At 46.0% G+C, this 20676-nt stretch overlaps 1 protein-coding gene across 2 annotated transcripts in view; it reads left to right on the forward strand.

Annotated features, from left to right (window-relative positions):
• Window positions 1-20676, forward strand: part of CPNE2 (copine 2) — a 214690-nt gene that overhangs the window by 147981 nt on the left and 46033 nt on the right. For both annotated transcript variants that reach the window (XM_061593744.1, XM_061593745.1), the window contains exons 7-9: window positions 8036-8125; window positions 10949-11047; window positions 17816-17902. In XM_061593744.1, the coding sequence (XP_061449728.1) occupies window positions 8036-8125; window positions 10949-11047; window positions 17816-17902 (276 nt within the window). The remainder of the gene's footprint in view (window positions 1-8035; window positions 8126-10948; window positions 11048-17815; window positions 17903-20676) is intronic.

Raw genomic sequence — 20676 nt, forward strand, 5'->3', positions numbered from 1 at the left:
GGACTACAGCTCTCATCAACTCCAGCATCATATGGCTGCGCTGGCTGGGGCTGATGGGAGTTGTAGTCCAAAACATCTGGAAGGGGGCAGGTTGGTGAAGGCTGATCTACATGGATACCTAATTCACACTTTTATAGTGTTCATAAACTAATCAAATTTACCCCTTTGTATGTGATATGGTGCCATGTACTGAGGCAGACAATCGGTCCGTCTAGCTCAGTATTGTCTACACTAACTGGCAGCAGCTCTCCAGGCAAGGTTTCAGGCAGGGGTCTTTTGTGGCCCTTCCTGGAGATGCCGGGTATCGCAGCAGGGACCTTGGGCATGCAAAGCAGACGAGCTATGGCCCTTTCCCTTAGCTCCCAGCTAAGATCTGACAGAGTCCACAAATGTTATGCTGCAATAAAGTCCTTCATCTTTTGAGGTGCCACAGGAGAGGACACATTCTTCTTCTTACATAATAACCTGAAGTGCATTATAAAGCAAAACATGAATGTTGCCATCTCTAGATTTTTGTGATGGTGTTATAAGCCTAGAATGGGCAGAAACCATCTGTCCATTTTCTTTTAAGCCTTTGCTTTCTGGGCCCATGCTTGCAATCTCCAACACTTCACAAGCACGCAATACTTTGATCAATGGATTTAGCCCCGATAGTTTATTTTATTTATTTATAAATATATGTGTGTGTATATATATATATATATATATGAACGTAATTGTGATTAACCAGAGGTTTTTATTATATTAACAAAACGTTTCAGCTTCCGCCTTCATCAGCTGCCAACATACAAATGCTGTTACCAAGGTGGCAGTTATAGAGCTTTGAGGATGGAATGCTCAGAGGGGGTGCATTAGCAGAAGCTAAGTGATGCTGGTATTGTCCTCCAGGTTCAGGCCATGTGGTGCCAATGTGTCCAGAGAGTAAATCCAAAAGTTCTCCCTTTTGGTCAATGCTGCTGGATCTGCTGGCATCTCTATCGCTCTGATGGAAAAGTCCAACAGGCGGTGACCCTCAATGTTAAAATGCTTTGCAACTGGTTGCTCCACTTTTTTTGTCAAAATTGCCAACTTGTGGTTCCTGAATCGCGTGCGTAGGTCAGTTGTGGTCTTTCCTACGTATTGGATATGACATCCTGGTCTTTTGCACTCGATGATGTAAACTATATTGCAGGACCTGCAGGTGATGTTCTGTTTATATATGTTTATATATTTATATATACTGCCCTCTGGGAAAGCATCAGGGTGGTGTACAGCAACATGAAAACATTTAAAAGCAATACAAAACAATAATTAAAATGACCGGTTGTTCGAAAGACATTTTAAACAGCAGCATAGGCCTATTGGCACAAAAAAGTCTTCAAGAGGCGCCTGAAAATCAAAAACGAGGATGCCCACCGCATCTCTGATGAAAGAGTGTTCCACAGCAGTCTGTTCCTCCTTCAGTGTATCTTATAGGATGTTCAGTGAACACAGGCATGGATCTTGAAGGCATGGATTTAAATGCTGCCTGATCCAGGGTCTGTCCCCCACCTCCGTAATGACCCATTGGAAAATGGGATTAATAATTACCTACCGTGCTGGTTGTCATAAGGATGAATCCAGTGTGGTCTTTTCAGTAGGGCTGAAAAAGTGATGTTCTTCACAAAACATTCTTAGAACAAAAGGGGGGGGAAGGGACTTTCTGTGCCCTACAATATTTTCCCAAAGGACCTCCATTTAAAATCTTACCTTGTTTTGGCATTTAGGTTCAACTTTATTTCAGTTATTTGTATACTGCTTTTTACACCATAGTTTCTAAGCGGTGTGTACAGTGAGGCTACAAAAGATAAAATCAGTTAAAATTAACTATAAGATCAGAAGAGCTTACTTAAAATGCATGCTGAAATGCAAAAAAAAAAAAAGGATTCATTAAGTGCCTAAAGTTCAACAGTGAGGGGACATGTCTGATCTCAGGCAGGAAGAAGTTCCACATATTTGGGCCCGCAATATTGAAGGCACAGCTCATGGTTGATGCAAGCCATGCCTCCGAGCCATGGAGGATCACCAGCAGTGACTCCCCAACCCCAAGTCCTCAGTGTTTGGGCAGGGAGAGGGCTTTTTTCCTGACAGTACTCACTGGCGTGTGTGTGCTGCCCATGGCAGCCATTTTGTGCTGGCGCCCACGGCACTCTTATCAAGATGTGGGTACCAGCACCTCATTATTTACCCAAAAAAGCACTGTCAGGAATGTAAAGCATGAGGCAGTCCTAAGGTATCCTTCAGTGCCGTTTGTTTTTGAACTTAGTGATGTCATCACAGAGCCAATCAGATCTGGCTACATAACTACATTGTTGAGGGTAAGTCAATCCTGTTTTTGTATAGCCCACATGCCTCCATCAAGCATATTGCTCCTGAAATTCTACAATCCTAAGCACAATTACTAGGGATAAATCGCAGGGAGCTCAGTGGGGTTTGCTTCTGAGTATTTTGTGGTAAAGGAGGCTCTCTTTATTTTGGGTGGTATACAGTGCTACTCTTAGTCAGAGGAGATCCATTGACGTTAATAAACATGACTACCTGAGGTTCATAAATTGGGGAGGGGCCATCGCTCAGTGACAGAGCATCTGCCTTGCATGCAGAAGGCCCCAGATTCAATTCCAGGCATCTCCATGTAGGGCTGGGAGAGACTCTGTGCCTGAAGCCCTGGAGAGCCGCTGCCAGTCAGTGTAGACAGTATTGAGCAAAATGGACCAATGGTCTGACTCAGTATAAGGCAGCTTCCTGTGTTCCAGTGGGTTTACTCTGAGTAGGATTTAGCGGAATACAACCCATTGTATTTCCCCATAGGACAGGAAGGAAATTTCCAGTCAGTGGGGTGACTAGCCAAAGGCAAACTGCATTTAGAAATTTTTGACAACTGCTTCTTTGACCAGAAGTTTGCCATTTTGTAAAGTTGATTTGTTTTGCCGAGCATCAGTGGAAATCTGGATACAAATAACAGACAGGCACGACTCCAGAATTTGTCAGCATTGCCTTCTTGTTGAGCAGAAAGAAAGGAATTTCTAAAAAAAAAAAAAAAAATCCAAACAAGAGCTTTTACAAACCAACGTGTCTTCTTCTGTTTCCAGCGAGAAAAGAGACAGTGACTCTCCAAGGAATCTTAGATGGAGACAACTATCTGTGTGCTTGTTTTCTTCTTATTGCATGCCAGTCCTAAATACATTATGCAGAAGAAAGTTTCATCGATTTCTGCACCCCTCTATGTTGATCTCCCTTCTTATACAATCCTGGAAATATTAAAAAGTTCTTGGCGTGAAGCCAGAAAATGCTGCTGCCAAACCATCATTTAGCATTACATAAAGGAGAAGTAAAAAGCCTTTGGGCTTGCATACTCTGCACTTCCCCCCTTTCTTCTCTGCCGCAACCCCAAGGCAGAGATTGGAATCTTTCATTTTCCATTCTAAACTAGGCAGAGTTTCTTGTTACATCTGAAATGGAAAGAGACTGTGATTAGTTGAAACCATGGTTTATTGCAGCAAGCCAGGATCATTAACCCACAATCATAGCAATGGCTGACATTTAAGAAAGCATATATAGCAGTTAGATAAAGAAAAGGTTGGAGTCATACACCCATCGTCTAGACTGTTCTTAAGCCTTTTCTGCTGTCTTCCCTGGTGGAGGCAGCCCCATAGAAAACAATTCAGGTGTCCAGGATTTTAGTGTAGCTACTGGGAAGTAGCGTGCCAACAAAAGGTAGCAGCAAAAACAGGAGCTCATGCAGCCTGTGTGTATGTGTGGGCGTAGAACAGGCTCCCATCTTCAACCCCTATGTGTGGATGATGTGGAAGTGGAACCAAAGGGAAGGAGCCTCACCCTGCTTTCCTCCCCCCCCACGTGTAACTGAGTGAGCATTCAATCTCTGAATAGAGCTTGGCTCTTTTTAAGTTTTGCCATTTTTTTACAGGGGACTGCAGCCAACATCTTCCTCCCAAATGTAGCATTTGTTGGTTTCTTCAAGCTACAGTGTTCACGTTTGTGCCAGCAACTCTGGCTCCTGTCACTCCAGCAACAACAGATTTAAGTGTTTCAAACTGCCTTGCATTTCACAAATCAGAAACGTTGTTGTACAAGATGACAGATAGGGACGGGGGAGAAACTTGGTTCGGTTCAAATTTAAAACCGAATTTATCAAATTCGCGCTTTGCAAAACAATGTGAAAACCAAAACAGTCATCCTTTGAAATTCGCACTTATCTGAATTTTGCAATACACTTCTCCAACCAAACAAGGTTTAAAAAAATGTTTATATTAGGGGGATATGTGCAGAAAAATTTATACATTAGTAAAAATAACATACAAACATGGATTATATTAGGAGATATTGCTTGCAAAATGGGTATGTTAGGTCAAAACTGCATACAACATGTGTTTAGTAGGAGAAATTTGCACTAAAATGCTAAATAATTTTCATGAGGGTTTTTTTTAAAAATTGCAAATTGCTGCAAAACTGAATTTAAGATTGCACAAATGAGAAACTGAGAGAACTGAAATTGATGAATGTTTCCATCCCTAGCGCAAGACCATGCCTTCAGCCAGGGATGAGGAACCTTGTCCAGCCTGGAGGCTACCTTTTCTCATGGCAAATCTTCTGAGGGCCACATAGTGATTCTTAAGAACATAAGAGCCTGCTAGATCAGGCCAGTAGTCCATTGATCCAACATCTGGTTCTCACAGTGGCCAACCAGATGTTCATGGGAAGCCCGCAAGCAGGACCTGAGTGCATCTCTTCTTGATCGTCCCAGAGTACAGGATATGAATAATGGGCTCAAGTTACAGGAAACCAGATTTCAGCTGAACATCAGGAAAAACCTCTTAACTGTTAGAGCGGTATGACAATTGAACCAATGACCTAGGGACGTGGTGGGCTAGGTGGTGGGCTCTCCAACCCTAGATGCGTTCAAGAGGCAGCTGGACAGCCATCTGCTGGGTATGCTTTAAGTTGGATTCCTGCATTGAGCAGGGGGTTGGACTCGATGGCCTTACAGGCCCCTTCCAACTCTGCTATTCTATGATTCTATGATCTCTACTTTAAGCTGTGCACACCATCAGATAACCATTGCAGTGGGCTGTTCCCTGCAATCCGTGCTGTATCTGTGCATAATGGCCAAACTGCAACGGAAGTGCTGTGCGGTGGGTTTTGCACCAATATCATGGGGCAATGGGGACTGATGGCTCTGGTGTTAGTGGGGCAGTGAATCCCCTACCCTGGGTATTAGTCCAAACTTTCAAGGAGCTGTCCAAGGTGCAGCTTCTCAAAAGTTTGGACTAAAACCCAGAGCAGATTCACTGCACCACTGACATCAGACCCAGCAGTCTCCATCGTTGTGGGGAAGACCATATCCTGCATGACTGATTTGTGTCAGTGCTGACTGACACATTCATAATGTCTATTCCCCCCCCATGTGGGGTTGTAAGTAGGCATCGTTCCAGACACCCACACAGTGCTCCAGTGTCTGACAGTTCTACACAGGAGAGTCTCAGTTTTATACAGTTCCTATGATGTGTATGTGTTTCTTCTTGATCCTTTCAGCTCCATGTAGAGAAGCATTTAGTCGTGTTAACAAACCATGCCTCACCCTTCAGTACAAAGTCGATCCTCTCTCTTTTAGGCTTTATAAATAATTTGGGCATTGCAGGTTGAACTAGAAGCATATAGCAGTTGTTGAGGGTGGAAAGAAGCCGTACATGTGTAAATTGACCAGTTTGTGGTACACATTTTGAACAATGGTGTCCAGCTCAAGAAGAGCGGAGAGCCAGTTTATACATTCAACAGGGATCAAGTAGAAAATCCTTCCCCTGGACTGTGTCATCAGCCCTGCTGGGAGGGGGTAAACAGACGAGAGTGAGGCAGAGGACAAGGACTTAGACTGGGATGAACAACCTGGGGAGAGGCCATGTAGCAAAATGGACTTAGAAGGCTCCCCAGCTCCAGTCCTTGACAGCTGTACCCCCACAACTCCAGACACCCCTGTGGGAGTTCAACCTGGCCCATCAGATGCTTCCCAGCCTGGCACCCCCACTTCCCGTGCCTAGGCTGTCAGTTCGCAGCCCCCCACCGTCAGAGGGGGAAGACAAGAAGGTGGCTGATGCCCCACCTTTGCCTCACGCCAGGAGACAAATGAGGCGGGAAATTCAACAGACTCAGTAAGGCTGAGCCTTTGCTTACGCCCGCGCTCACAGGATTGACAGTTGGCACACGGAAGCAGGAAGACCGCCCAGCCTCACTTAAGCTGACTCAGGAGGGGAGCGGTGGCTGAGTTGATGTCTTAGAGTTGCAAAGTCACATTTAACTAGTTCTAGAGAGATGCCGTGTTCTGAGTAAGCATAAATAGATTCATGAAGTGCACTGAACTGAAGCTCTCTCTTACTACAGTAAAAGAAAAAACCACAACTGTGTTTGAGTCTTGAGTTCTTCAGCTTCAGCCAGGACAATCTGTACCATTTCAGGCTGTAGGTGGAGGGGCTGTGTTGAACGTCTGAATGCTCCTCCGCTTATTTATTTATTTTTAAAGCTTCCCTACACTCATAAGTGTGTTCCTGAGTCTTCCTTTCCAGCCATAATATGGTGTGTGTTTTTCCCTGTGGTGACAGAAAAAGGCACCAGATTCAAAAAGCTCTGAATTCTACCAACAGCTGGAAAGGAAAAATCCCGAGTGCACTTAGAGCACACTCCCAATTCCTGCTTTTGATTTTAGCCCTGTAGGCTCACCTGCCCTGTGGCATCTGGTGATGGGCAGATGGACATGGTTTGGGCCAAACCATGCCATGGGCCTAATGGGGAGGCCTGCAGGTCAGCAGTTCACCACCACTGGTTTACAGAAGCTCAGGACCAAATTATATCAGTGAAGGAAGCCTTTCTGCCCCATTCACATTTAAAGCAGGGGACTGGGATTCTGATTTTTTTTACATCAGAAGCTGTGTACACATGAAGAAACTCTCCCCACCTTCCATCATCCAGGCACTTTCCCTGATAGCCTGCCTCAATTCCAGTATCGGAGCAGGACTTGGAGAAAAGTGTCAGAAGAGATAGAGTGTGGAGAGGTAAGACAGGAGAAGATTTTGCTTCTGTCACCCATGTGCAACATTTGATGTCAAAACGGTGGGGGCACTCTGCACCTCCTGCTTTATATGTGAATGGGTGTATAAAAAGTGTGGCTGCCCTCATTGTGTAGCAGGGCCGGTCCAAGACATGCTGATGCCTGATGCGAAGGACAAGATGCCACCCTCCTTCCCATTCCACACACAGAAGCCAAAAGTTGGAACTTAGGCTGCTTACATGCCATGGGTTGCATTCAACTAAATCCTTCTCGGAGTAGACCTGCTGAAATTAACGAACCTAAATTAGCCGTGTCTGTTGCCTTCAATGGGACTAATCTGAGTAGAACTTGGCACTGAATGCCACCCCATGCATTTAAAACACATAATTTCCCCCCAAAGAATCCTGGGAACTGTCATTTGTTAAGGGTGCTGGGAACTGTAGCTCTGAAGGGTGAACTACCATTCTCAGGATTCTTTGGTGGAAGTTGTGCTTTAAATGTACGCAGTCTTACTTCAGCACTGGTGATGAGACGGTATCTCATCTGCATATCTGGTGGTGCAGGCCAAATTAGGGGCCCCAGGACAGGCTTTGTGGATACAAAGGGGAATGGTTTGGGGGGGCATGGGAGGAACAGCCAGGAGCCACCTCTGCTTTCCCTACAGCGCAACATTTACTGCCTGTGGCAGTTGTCTCACACTGCCTATTTATTAGTAAGACCAGCCTTGATGTCTAGTTGAGCCCTTGGTGTCTGGCTCAGTTGCTGGAAACCGAAGGAAGAAAGAGTACTCTTGTGCTCAGATCCTGCTTGCGAGCTTCCCCCGAGCATCTGGGTGGCCGCTGGGAGAACAGGATGCTGGACTGATCCAGGAGGGCTCTTCTTTATGTCCTTATGTGAAATGATCTTATCCTATGCCTCTCCAACGTTTATCCCATTCTTCTCCATCTCTCCAAATTGCAGGTGATTAAATACACGCTGGATCCTGTGTGGAAGCCGTTCACTGTGCCTTTAATATCTCTGTGTGACGGGGACATTGAAAAGCAGATAAAGGTACTGATGGCCAAACTCTACCTTGATTCAGTTTAGTTGTCTCCAAGTGCTGGTGAGAGAGAGAAAAATTAATTGGAGTTTCTAATACTGAGAGGTGTGTGCCAAGCTCTCTAGTTGCCTAGAAGCCGCAAAACATGTAAGCCTTTTCTGATAACATTTGAAAACTTTTAGCCTACTTTTTAGCCCAATGGCTCTTGACACGGCTCTTGATGTTTTAAACAGATCCTGATAGCAATCATAGAATCCTAGAATAGTAGAGTTGGAAGGGGTCTATAAGGCCATCAAGTCCAACTCCCTGCTCAATGCAGGAATCCAAATCAAAGCATTCCCGGCAGATGGCTGTCCAGCTGCCTCTTGAATGTCTCCATTGTTGGAGAGCCCACTACTTCTCTAGGTAATTGGTTCCATTGTCGTATGGCTCTAACAGTTAGGAAGATTTTCCTGATGTCCAGTCGAAATCTGGCTTCCTGCAACTTGAGCTCTTTATTCCGTGTCCTGCACTCTGGGACAATAGAGAACAAATCCCGGCCCTCCTCTATGTGACAACCTTTCATGTACTTGAAGAGTGCTATCATATATATATATTACAACGCAATAAAGGGATGTCCAAACAGACTTTGCGCTGAACTAGATATATAGTGCCAGTTTCAGGCTTAAGACAGGGGTCTCTGCTGAATATTTAAAAGGGGGAAACTGGCAGGTGAAGGATGCTTGTACCTTCCCCTGCTTTCCCTTCCTCTCTTCCCCCAGCTGCTTTTCTCCAGCTGGTGTTTCAAGATGCTTTTCTTAGAGCTGGAAGAAGAGCAGATAAGGAATCAGAGTTTAGGAGAAAAGGAGTGTGTGCAGGAAGGTTTAAGTTACACTCCAAACTGAGTCTGAATCCTAGCAAGACAGAAGTGCTGTGGGTTGATAGTTCCCGAGTTCGGATAATTGATCAGTTTATTTCTTTGGATGGGGTCGTACTCCCTCTGAAAGAGCAGGTCCATAATCTGGGTGTGCTCCTCTATTCATCTTTGTTGCTAGAGGCCCAGGTGACCTCAGTGGCTAGGAGTGCCTTTTACCAGCTTCGGCTGATAAGACAGCTGCGGCCGTTTCTGGACTGGGATAGCCTGACCACTGTTGCCCATGCACTGGTAACCTCCAGGTTGGATTACTGTAATGCACTGTATGTGGGGCTACCCTTGAGGTTGGTCTGGAAGCTGCAGCTGGTGCAAAATGTGGCAGCACAACTGCCCACTGGGTTAGGATATCACCAACACGTCACCCCACTGCTGAAAGAATTACACTGGCTGCCCATTAGCTACCAGGCGAAGTTCAAGGTTCTGGTTTTGGTGTACAAAGCCCTACGCAGCTTGGGACCAGGATACCTGAAAGACCATCTTATATAAAGACCCTTATATACCCAGTCAGTCACTGCGCTCTGCAGGTGAGGGCCTCCTGCAGATACCATCTTTATCAGGAGGTACGTTCTGCACAACCTAGGAAGCCAATCTTTAGTGTAGTGGCACCTACCCTTTGGAATTCCCTCCCCTTAAATATTAGACAGGCGCCATCTCTTTATCTTTTCGGCGCCTACTGAAGACCTTCCTCTTTCAATAAGCGTTTTAAGTAGAAACCTTATCCCAGAATGCATCTGTACTGGAATTGCTTTTTAAGATGTTTTTAAAGCTTTTTTAAAAAAAGATGTTTTGTTTTAACATGTTTTTAAAGATGTCTTGTTTTAATATATTTAATATATTTTAAAGTCTGTTTTTATTTATTTATTTGTTTGTTTGTTTGTTTATTGATCGATCGATTGATTGATTGTATTTGTGTACCGTCCCATAGCCGAAGCTCTCTGGGCGGTTTACAGCAACTAAAAACACCAAAAACAGATACACAAAATGTTTTTAAGATGTTTTGGAGTGTTTCTAGTGTTTTTGTTTGCCACCCTGGGCTCCTAGGGGGAGGAAGGGTGGGATATAAATTTAATAATAAATAAATAAATAAATCATACCCTCCTCCATTTCATCTTTAATGTTGGACAGAGACCCACTTTCCCAGATCTGGGTCTCTTCAAGAAATCTAGTTTGGAACTTTCAGATTGTTTTACTTATAGCAGACACATAAGCAATGGCCTGCATACCAACACCTTTTTAGAAGCCATATCATCACTATCTTCCTAAAAATTAATAAAGAATGAACTTTGGAAATGGATTTCACATGAAAGGGGCAACCACTGTGAAGGCCCTGTTCCACATATCCAGAGGGGAGCAGCAACACTTCTGGGGATTTTTAAAGTGCATGCTCCACAGAAATCATTCCAGCAGCACCTCAGGAATCAAGCATTGTATCAGGAGATGTTCAGGAGAAGGATGTTCAGGGGAAGGAGAACTCAGCATATAGTTGTCAGATGTAACTATTTCTTTCACGGCCAAATTCAGGGAAAACAGAATCTGTGGGCTGGCTGTGGACCTGGTTATGCTGGTGACCATGGATGCCACCCCTCAATGGAACACTTTTACAACATTTTAAAATAGTCTGCAAATAAGAAGTTCTTGGAAGTTTCTGGAAATAGCTGTCTTCGTTATCCTGACCTTTGTCTTTATCAGTTAATTGGAGCTGTTCTGCTGTAATTACTCTTCCTAGACAACATCTCATTATTTCTGACACTTTGTTGCAATTCCTAAAAAAAGCTATCCCATTTCCGAGAAAGATGAGTTTCTTTCATGAAATTACTCTTGTCATAAAAAGGTTGGAACTCAATTTCAAGTTTCTTGGGCTGGCAGGCCCACCTGTATACTCCATAACTCCACACACACACTTTTCCTCCTTTTCCTCTAGATCGTGTGCCATGATTATGATAACGATGGAGGCCATGATTTCATCGGGGAGCTCCAGACCTCCGTCGCCAAGATGTGTGAAGCCCAAGATGCCTTTGTGGTAAGCTCTGGAGAAGAACTTTGGATTTGTTCGAATATGAACACAATATGGCCTGAAAGCACCAGAGGCCACCACCTTGCTGAAGCTAAGCAGGTGTGGGCCTGGATGGGAGACCACCGGAGAACCTCTTGCATGTCACCTTGGCTTCCATGATGGAAGAAAGGTGGGGTATAAATGTAATGAGAATAAGAATAATTTTAAAATAACAGTAACACTTTGCCTACTCTGGAAAGGTAAATGTCACATCTGTTATTCAGGCCACTTTTGCATGTGGCCCGTGAGAGGATGCAGCATGTGGGCTGAAAAAGGTTCCCCGCCCTTTTTCTAACACCTTTTAGCCTAGCCTGCAATATGAGGGCCTTACAGCAGTTCAAAAAGATGCTTTGATAAGCTTCCAAGGAGAAGAAATTTTGTAGCTGTGAAGCAACGATTAGGAACGTATTTCCTTTTTGTGGGGACATGGATATTAGGAGATATGGGATACTCATGGCATGACAAATCTGCACAACCTCTGACCCTCCAAGCCAATGACAGCCTACTAGCTACATGTGGCAGTCCACCTGAGTCTTTATGAACTTGCCGAGTTTTGCTGCTTGCCTGGAACTGCAGAGATGGAGTTTTCATGCACCTGGCTGGTAACATTACATGGCTAGTGGTCTGCATTTGATTTGGTGCATCAGAAGTTTATTTGTTGATTTTGAGGGAAGGAAGAGGAAAGGATGATCAAACCCAGGTACTGACTCATTCATGCTGCTGTATCAGGAATGAGGAGCCTCAAGGTCGAAGGCCAAATGCGGCCCCCCCAGGCCTCTCACTCTGGCCCTCGGAACATTCCCCAGGCCATGCGCCCCTCACCAAACCTGCTTGGCACTCTCCTTGCATGTTTTTACCTGGCTGGAATGTGCCCTTGAACTCTGATAGCAATTCTTGGCTGTCTGGATGGAGGATGGAGACGGGTGTGCAAGTACGTAGGAACTAACCTCCTGTAGAAAGGTAAAATTGTTCTCCACGTTTTTGCCTCAGGCCCTGCCCAGCACTGGCATGTGGACCCTGGAAGGTTGCCCAGAAGGGAATGTGGCCCTTGGGCTGAAAAAGGTTCCCCAGCCCCTGTAGTGTATAATGAGGTCAAATGATGGCCAGATGGAATGACCACTGCAGGGGACTGGAGTCTAATGGCTGTTGCTCCCATCTTAGCTCAGGGGGCCTCAGTGTCTCACCAGTCCCTCACAGGCATCTAGGCTGACAATGGAGGCGGTTCTGGGAGCACAGGAAGCTGCCCTATCCTGAGTCAGACTCGTTGTTTCGTCTAGCTCAGTAGCGTCCTCTTTGCTGACAGTCGGCAGCTCTCCCTCCAGGGTTTCAGCCTGGAGGTGCTGGGGAGGTGCCGTGGACTGAACCTGGGACTGTCTGCTTGCTAAGCAGATGGTCTGCCACAGAGCGACGACTCTTCCCCACAACCAGAAGGCAGTTGGCCCCAGTCAGGTCGATCAAGTGGCCTCGCTCTTCCACTTCTCAGAGGCAGCGCGGCAGTTGTGCAGGCCTTCAGCAAGGCAGAGCATCTGCCTTGCATGTCAAAGGTCCCAGGCTCAATCCCCAGCATCATCTGCAGGGAGGGCTGGGAATGCTCCCTGCCTGAACTGGAGGCATTCAAGAAGCATCTGGACAACCATCTGTCGGGGATGCTTTGATTTGGATTCCTGCACTGAGCAGGGGGTTGGACTTGATGGCCTTATAGGCCCCTTCCAACTCTCCTATTCTATGATTCTATGAGCCCCTGGAGAGCTGCTGACTGTCAGTGCAGACAAGACCAATGGTCTGACTTGGCATAAGCCAGCTTCCTCTGTTTCTACGTACTGCTATTAACGGGGCTGTGCAGCAAAAATCCAACTGGATAAGTGTCTTTAAAAAGAACTATATCTGCCTCCATAACGTGTTGTTCCTTTACATCCTGCTTGGACGGGATTAATCTGCCGCCTTTGTCCCTTTACTTGTGTTATCTTGGGTTATTGCTTCCATTTCCGTCCAAACTCTTGCTCGCTATCAACGTGTTTGTGCTGACCCTTTTTAGCAAACATCACTTCTAGTACCAAACGAAGGCCGAAGTTCACCCAGTTAAGGCTTTCACCTTATCAGCCTCGCAGAAGAGCGCTTAGGGATTTGTGCCAATGGCTAACTTGTTGGACTTACAGGAATCTGACTTTGATCCCCGCTCAGTCGCAGCCTATCGTTCCTGTTTTACAAAAACAGAACTAAGGCTAAGGATGAAAGTCAATGAGAGGATTGTTAAAATACTTTGCACGTTGAAATCACTGAACTACAGCCAAATAGTTTGGTACAAAGTTCAGATATTCATTGGAAATCACTTTTCACCCCAAAGCTCATGCAATCCTCAGCAACCCTCCCCAAGAGAAAAGAACCAAATCGCAGTTGGCCTCAGCCAGGCTGATAGAGGTGGTCCGCTTCTCTCGCTTTTCACAGGAAGTGTGGTAGTTGCACAGGCCTGCAGCAAGGCTTGGGGAAAAGCCGTAGCGCCAAATTAAGGGTATTCCTAAACATCAAGTCTGCTTTTTCAATTCTCAGATGATCTACTTGAATGTGAGGTGTATTATAAACATCCATCCATTGCTAGCGTCTTGGATATGATTGTTTTCCGAGATTAGTTGCCCTTCCTACTAAAAGGCCCCATCTGCACTATACAATGAGAGCAGTTTCATACCACTTTAAACAACCATGGCTTCTTCTGTGAGGAGAATAGGGGGGTCTCTTAGTAACTCTCATTAACAGCTGGTATAGCCCAGTGGGGGGAGAGCCTGGCTGGGAGTCCAGAGTCTGTGAGTTCAAATCCCCGCTCGTGTCTCCTGGGTGTCAAGGGCCAGCTAAAGGTCATTCCCACAATGAGTGGCTCAGGGGTTACATGTCCTGCCACCTGTGCAGCCGTGGGCAAGCTGCAGAGTCCCAAGGAGCCCAGTTGCCCCCCAGCTGGCAGTTGCAGACAAGAAAGGGGCTGGCTTGTGCAGCTGTGGCAAGCTGAGCAGGCCCTAGCCGGCTGGGGAGGACTAGCCTCAGAGGGAGGCAATGGTAAACCTCCTCTGGATACCGCTTACCATGAAATCCCTACGCATAGGGTCGCCATATGTCGGGATTGACTTGAAGGCAGTCCATTTCCATTTTAATAACTCTCAGCACTCTTAACAAAACTACTGTTCCCAGGATTCTTTGGGAGGAACCCATGACTGTTTAAAATGGCATACTGCTTTAAATGTATAATGTTAAAGTGCAGATGGGGTCAAAGGTACTGATAAGTATGCTGCATTTAGAACAGCAAGATTTCTCACTCGGGCACTGCTGTTGTATACTAAGATGAATAAAAATGCTATGGATTACCATAGAAATGGCAGCTTTCTTCTCTGTTATAATTTGATATTTTAAATTTGTTTTTCTTTTATCAATCTCAGAAATGTTATTAAATGTGTAAGGTTTGTTTCTTTGATATATGACTGAATGTTTGTAATTGCTGTATTACACTGTATTAACAAAACCTTATCTGATCTGTTTATCAATATTGTGAGACATAGACTTCCTCTTATGTTATTGGAATGTTTGCGATCATTCTGTGATATCACAGTAAGGTCATAGCTCAGTGCATGTTTTGCATGCAAAATATGTCCCATTCAATCCGTGGCAAGTGCAGGGCCAGAGAAGACTCTTTCATCTTAAGGTGAGCTGCTGCCAGTCAGTGTAGACAATACTGAGCTAGATGGACCAATCGTGACTTGGCTTCTTAGTGGAAGTTTATAGAAAGCTGATAAACAGCCAGATTTTACCCTATTATGTGAAGAAGAGATCTGTTATAGTGAAGACTGAGTTGCAAAATGAGAGAGAATTTCCGTCTGTTTCAGTTAGATAGTATTACCTAGTAGTCAGAAGGTTATGCCATTGATCTCTCTCAGGGCAAAGTGAGCAATACAGATTGATCTATGGGTTGATAAAGCCCCAGCAGGTCAGGTTTCTAAACGGTCATTCAAAATCGTTACATAATTGACTTCAAAGCTCTTTTGAGGCTAGGAATCAAACCTTCCTTTTCCTCTACTGTGAGTGCATGCATGTGTGTCAACATGCTCCAGGGAGAAAGAAAAGGTTCTTGCAGAGGGATGATTGAGGTGCTTCTACGTAAAAAGCTTAAAAATAAAATGGGAACACGCGTTTGTTTACCTAGTGAGTAATCAACATTCTCCACCCTCAAAAAAAAAGAAAAGAGAGAGAGGCTTGGACTCCTGCTGCGTTCATCTGCCATTTCCCCTTGAGTTTCTGTCTGATGCTGAGTGCTTCTAAATGTAGTTATGTGCTTTAAATAGCTCAGGCAGCTCCTTTATTCCAAACTCCAGGCTCTAAAGACCAGAAGGGATGTGTTTCTTAGCTCCATTGTCTAGGTACAAGGCAGAACTCTCCTACTGCCAGCAATGCTGTATGGTTCAAAGCAGCAGAGCTAAGGATGGGGTGGGGTATTCAGGCAGCATTTTAATGTGAAACCTACTGGGAGAGACCCATAGAGAGCTGCTGCCAGTTGGTGTAGACAGTTCTGAGCTAGAGAGACCAATGGTCTGACTATATAAGGCAGCTTCCTCTGTTCCTATGTAATTTGCTCTCTCCAAACAAATGAGCAGGCCAAAATGCAGTTATCTGTCACAATGTGCAATTTTCTGAATTTCACGATGCAATTCTCCAACCAAAACATGTGTACAAAAAGGTATCTGTTATGGAAAAGTCTGCACAAAAATGTATATATTAATGAAAATAATGCTACGAAATGAATTATATTAGGGAAACGTGCTTGCAAAAATGTGTATATTAGGAGACGGACATGGAAAAATGCATACAAATTTTCATGCAGACTTTTTTTTTGTCAAGAAAATGTTTGCAAACTGATGTGGAAAAAAGAGAAGCAGGTTTTGACAGGTTCATCCCTTCATAAGCACATTCTCCTTCATTCATCTGAAGGCCTGCAGTTAGCCATACGTGTAACGAAGGTGTGGCAGCCGGGGCTGATTTCATTCATCTTTTAAAAATTGTCAATCCTGCTGCACTAGTGAGGACTCCTTACAAAACTATGCAGGAGGCCAGTATTATTCCCATTTTCCAGAAGGAGAAAGGCCTTGCTGGCTTAGACCATCCATCTGAACACTAAGAATAGACTCTTGTTTGCTTTGATGTGGGCAGCTATTCAGGCTGCTTCCTCTCTTCACAGAATTGTGCTTGAAGTGCTGAATGAAATCAGAAAAAACAAAATTAGAAGTAAACCCCCTGACAGCTGGTTTGGGTTTGGGTTACAGGGGACTGAAGGGTTGGTATGCATAACCAGTGAATCCCTGGTGCCACCACACAGAGGCCACCCCAGCCAGGCAAACCTCGTGTCTCACAGCTCTACTTGGCAGCACAAAATCCAGTCGGAGCTCCTGGGTTGACTCCAACCTTCAGCCAGCATGGGCGCCTTGAAAACAAGTGCAAGGCCAACCCAGAGACAATCCTGGGCAGTGCCCAGAATTCAGGGAGAAGGTGTGCAAATGATTCCAGGGATCCTCGCCTCCCAGTCACAGCTAACCCATGGGTAGGGTACCTTTGGTCCTCCAGGTGTTGCTGAAGTACGAATCCCATCAGGCCTAGCAAGCATGGATTAGGCCAGGAATGAGGTGAGGTGTAATTTAGCAACATTTGGAGGGCCACAGGTTCCCCACACCTGAGCTAACCCTTTGGGGAAAGTTTCCCGAGTCCCAGCTAAAACAAGCTCCAGCTTATTTATTCCACTTTCCATCCAAGGGAGCTTAAGGACAGAAGAAGAGCCTGATGGATCAGGCCAGTGGCCCATCTAGTCCAGCGTTCTGTTCTCTCCGGCCAGCCAGATGCCCATGGGAAGCCTGCAAGGAGGACCTGAGCGCAAGAGCACTCGCCCCTCCTTTGGTTTCCAGCAACTGATATTCAGAAGCATACAGATTCTGACTGTGGAGGCAGAGAGTTCCCAGACCCCTCAGTGGGGGTCCCAGAACTCCAGGGTTTTTTTAATGCAGAGACATAAAGCCTCAGGCCTGGGGGCTGAATGCAGCCCTCCAAGCCTCTCTCTGTGGCCTGCAAAACTTTCCTCAGGCTACACACCCTCTCCCCAAACACATCCCTTCTCTCCAGACCACGCACCTCACTGGCCTCCCTTCACACCCTCCTTGAACTCTGATCATGCTTCTTGCTTGGCTGGATGGAATACAGAGAGAGAAGTGTGAGTAAATTAACATTTGCTGCCAGGGAAGAGTGGCGGTTCCAGTGTCAGTGGGGCAATGCATCCGCTTCGGTTTTTTGCCTGAACTTTCAAGGGACTGTCCAAGGTGCTGAAATAGGTTTGGCACCTGGGAGAGCTCCTTGAAAGTTCTGATTAAAACTGATAGCGGATTCACCGCACTGACATCAGAGCCACCATTCTCCACTGTTTGTTGCCCTACCCACTTTAACTTCTGGCCCGCCCACCACTGGCATGTGGACTCTGGAAGGTTGCCGACAAGTAAATGTGGCCCTTGGGCTGAAAAGAATGTTCCCCACCTCTGGTTTAATGCATCCATCATGGAAGCAAAACAATGTAGTTGATTTTTATTTAGTTAATTATATACTGCAGGCCTTTGCTTCATTTTGCTGGCTTTTGAGAAGACGAGAATGCATTTTTCAGTGTACCGTGTGTTTATTGTAACCTGTATTTCTTCTTTCCCTTCATTTTTTTTAAAAAAACAGGTAGAATTTGAATGCATCAACCCCAAAAAACAGAAGAAGAAAAGGAGCTACAAGAACTCAGGAATCATCATCGTGAAATCCTGCAAAGTGAGTGCTTCATTTAAGGCAGCCTTTGGGTCCCCAGATGTTGCTGAACTACAACTCCCATCAGCCCCAGCCAGTGTGGGCAACAGTCAGGAATGCTGGGAATTGAAGTCCAGCAACAGCTGGGGAGCCAAAGGCTGGGAAAGGCTGACCTAAAACTTCCTTCACCAGTTCTTGTCCTCCACATACCGCTCCCATAAGTACTGACTGGGGCTGATGGGAGTTGTAGTCCAAGGGTGTTTTCAGAATATTGCTATTTTGGGGTGGGATTCAATCACATACTGCCAAACTCAGATCTCACAATTATAACGGAGTGGGAGGTCCTATGCAACAAACCCACTTCCCCAAAAGATCTGACTTTTTGCAATAAGGAAAGTGATGGGGAAACACACTGGAAAGTACAGGATAAACAGTTGCTTTGCCGTAACGTGTTCAGCCTCCCCTCAAACAGGCTCATTCAGTAGGTCATCTGGAAGGGACCCAAAACATCTGGAGATGTTGAGTAAGGCTGATGTCAGCTGTGAGAGCCAAGCTACATGTTACTCCTCAAAACACGTGCTTCTTGGAAGGAAAAAGTCGGTGTTATGGGTTTTTAAGACGGGGTGAGTTGGAATGGAGAAATGATGGCGGGTGGTTTTCCAGACAGGGCAGAGGGAAGGAACATTGCAGCAGAAAACAGGTGGGGGGGAGGAGTAAACTCTCCCTCCTCCCATCTCTTTTCCCTTAAAAGAAATGGCCACTGGGTTTTTAATGCATGTATTATCTTATAATGTTACAGTTAAGGTTAGTTCACCCTAACTTGTTTTTTAAAAAAGAGTTACTGGATTTGAGTAATATTGTGGCCTCAGGAAAGGGATGTTATAAACATGGAGCAGCAGGGAAGGGAGAGGAGGAGATAAGACATTAAGATTTATGTCAGGTTCTGGAGAAGTTCTCCTCTGCTGTGCAGCACAGGAATATAGGAAGCTGCCTTATACCGAGTCAGACCATTGGTCCTTCTAGCTTAGTGTTGTCAACACTGACAAGCAGCAGCTCTCCAGGATTTCAGGCAGGAGACATTCCCAGCCCTACCTGCAGACGCTGGGGATTGAACCTGGGACCTTCTGCATGCAAAGCAGCTGATCTACCACTGACCCCCTTCCCTGCCCCAGGCAAGGATAGCCAACGTGGTGCCCTCCAGGCAGACTATAACTATTATCATCCCTAACCATTGGCGTTGCTGGCTGGGGCTGATGGGAGTTGTAGTCCAACAACATCAGGTGGACTTCACATTGGCTGCCCCTGCTGTACTGTGCAATTGGCAGTGACTCCTGGTGGATGCATCCGCTTCACACATCATGCTGTTTATGCAGCAAACATGCTTGCCAGAATGATCTTAATGTGGGTGCTGCGGTATATGCATATATGTTCAGCACTCTTCTAGGCTGCAGTATCCTTGCATGTCTGAAGGGACCACCCAAATTTAGAGAGAGAGACAGAGGTGTGTAGGGACTTGCCCTGAGCTGCTGTGTGCCCAAGGCACTGTCGGAGAGTCGCAATGCTCGGAACGGAGAGTTCTGAGCGAGCTGGTGTGTGTGTGTTTGAATCTTTGCTAAAGATTCTACCTTCCCTGCAAATTAGTCAGAGACTTTAACCTTTAAAATAAGAAATAACTACTTTGTTCTGGAAGTACATGCTTGACGGGAAAGAGTCCTATATCTAGCTAACTAGCTAAGTTGGAGAAGCAACCACTGAGCCCAGCGCTTGCCCTCATGTTTGGAGGAGAGGGAGAGACAAAGGAATATGTCTGCTCCCCTCTCAAGAGAAAGAAGAAGACTGGGAAGGAGGGAAGGAACTGGGATCAACATCCTTTGCATATCAGTCTAGCAGGAAGGAAGAGACAGCAGGAGATCAAAGGACAGGTATAGCCTAGCAACCAGGAGGTCTCCTCTCTAGCTACCCTTTTTAACCCCATGCCGCCTCAACCCAAGTTGGAGTTGAACCCCATATATTCCAACAGACACTACATTTCTTAGGTGGATACAGGATCAGTGGAGAACAGGGATCAGAGACCAGACGCGACCTGCCCTGGCCCTGAAATACGAGAAGACAGGGTACCTCATTCAGCTCCTCAGCTTACCCATAAACCAGGGATGGGGATCCTGCAACCCTCCAGCTGCTGCTGGACTCCAACTCCCAAGATCCTACTAGGTGGGAGTGATGGGAGTTGAAGTCCAACAACACTTGGAGGGCCAATGATTTCCCATCCCTGCCATAGACCAAAAAAATATTTGCTCATCAGTTTGCTCTGTGGTGAGTTGTTACTGCCTATGTGGAGGACACCAAAATTCAGGCAAAATGTATGAGAATTCTCCGTATGTGACTGATGGCTGTGAAGGCCTGGAGCAAAATAAAACCCCAACCTTGAATGTCCTTTCTTCCAGCAACATCAAAGTTCATTTTCAACTTGATCCAGAAGAATGAAACCGAGTTCCATGGACTGCCTGCAGGGGCATCACTACCGGGGTGCGGAGGGTGCGGACCGCACCCGGGTGACACCCTGAGGGGGGTGACACCCAGAGCCACCCCACGCCGTTGCCCGGCAAAGGAGCCGAGAAGCGCTCCGGGTCGGCGCAGCCAACTCCTCCTCAGAGGCGGGCGGGCGAGACTGAAAGCAGGCACCCGCTCGCTGGCGGTGAAGCCGGGACAGGCCTTCCACCGCCAACCTGGAGTGCATGGTGAGTGCGTGCGCGTGCGCACGCACATGTAAAATCAGCCACCCCAGTCCATGCACCTGG

The sequence above is a fragment of the Rhineura floridana genome, chromosome 13, assembly GCF_030035675.1.
Source record: "Rhineura floridana isolate rRhiFlo1 chromosome 13, rRhiFlo1.hap2, whole genome shotgun sequence".
NCBI classification, from domain to species: Eukaryota; Metazoa; Chordata; class Lepidosauria; order Squamata; family Rhineuridae; genus Rhineura; species Rhineura floridana.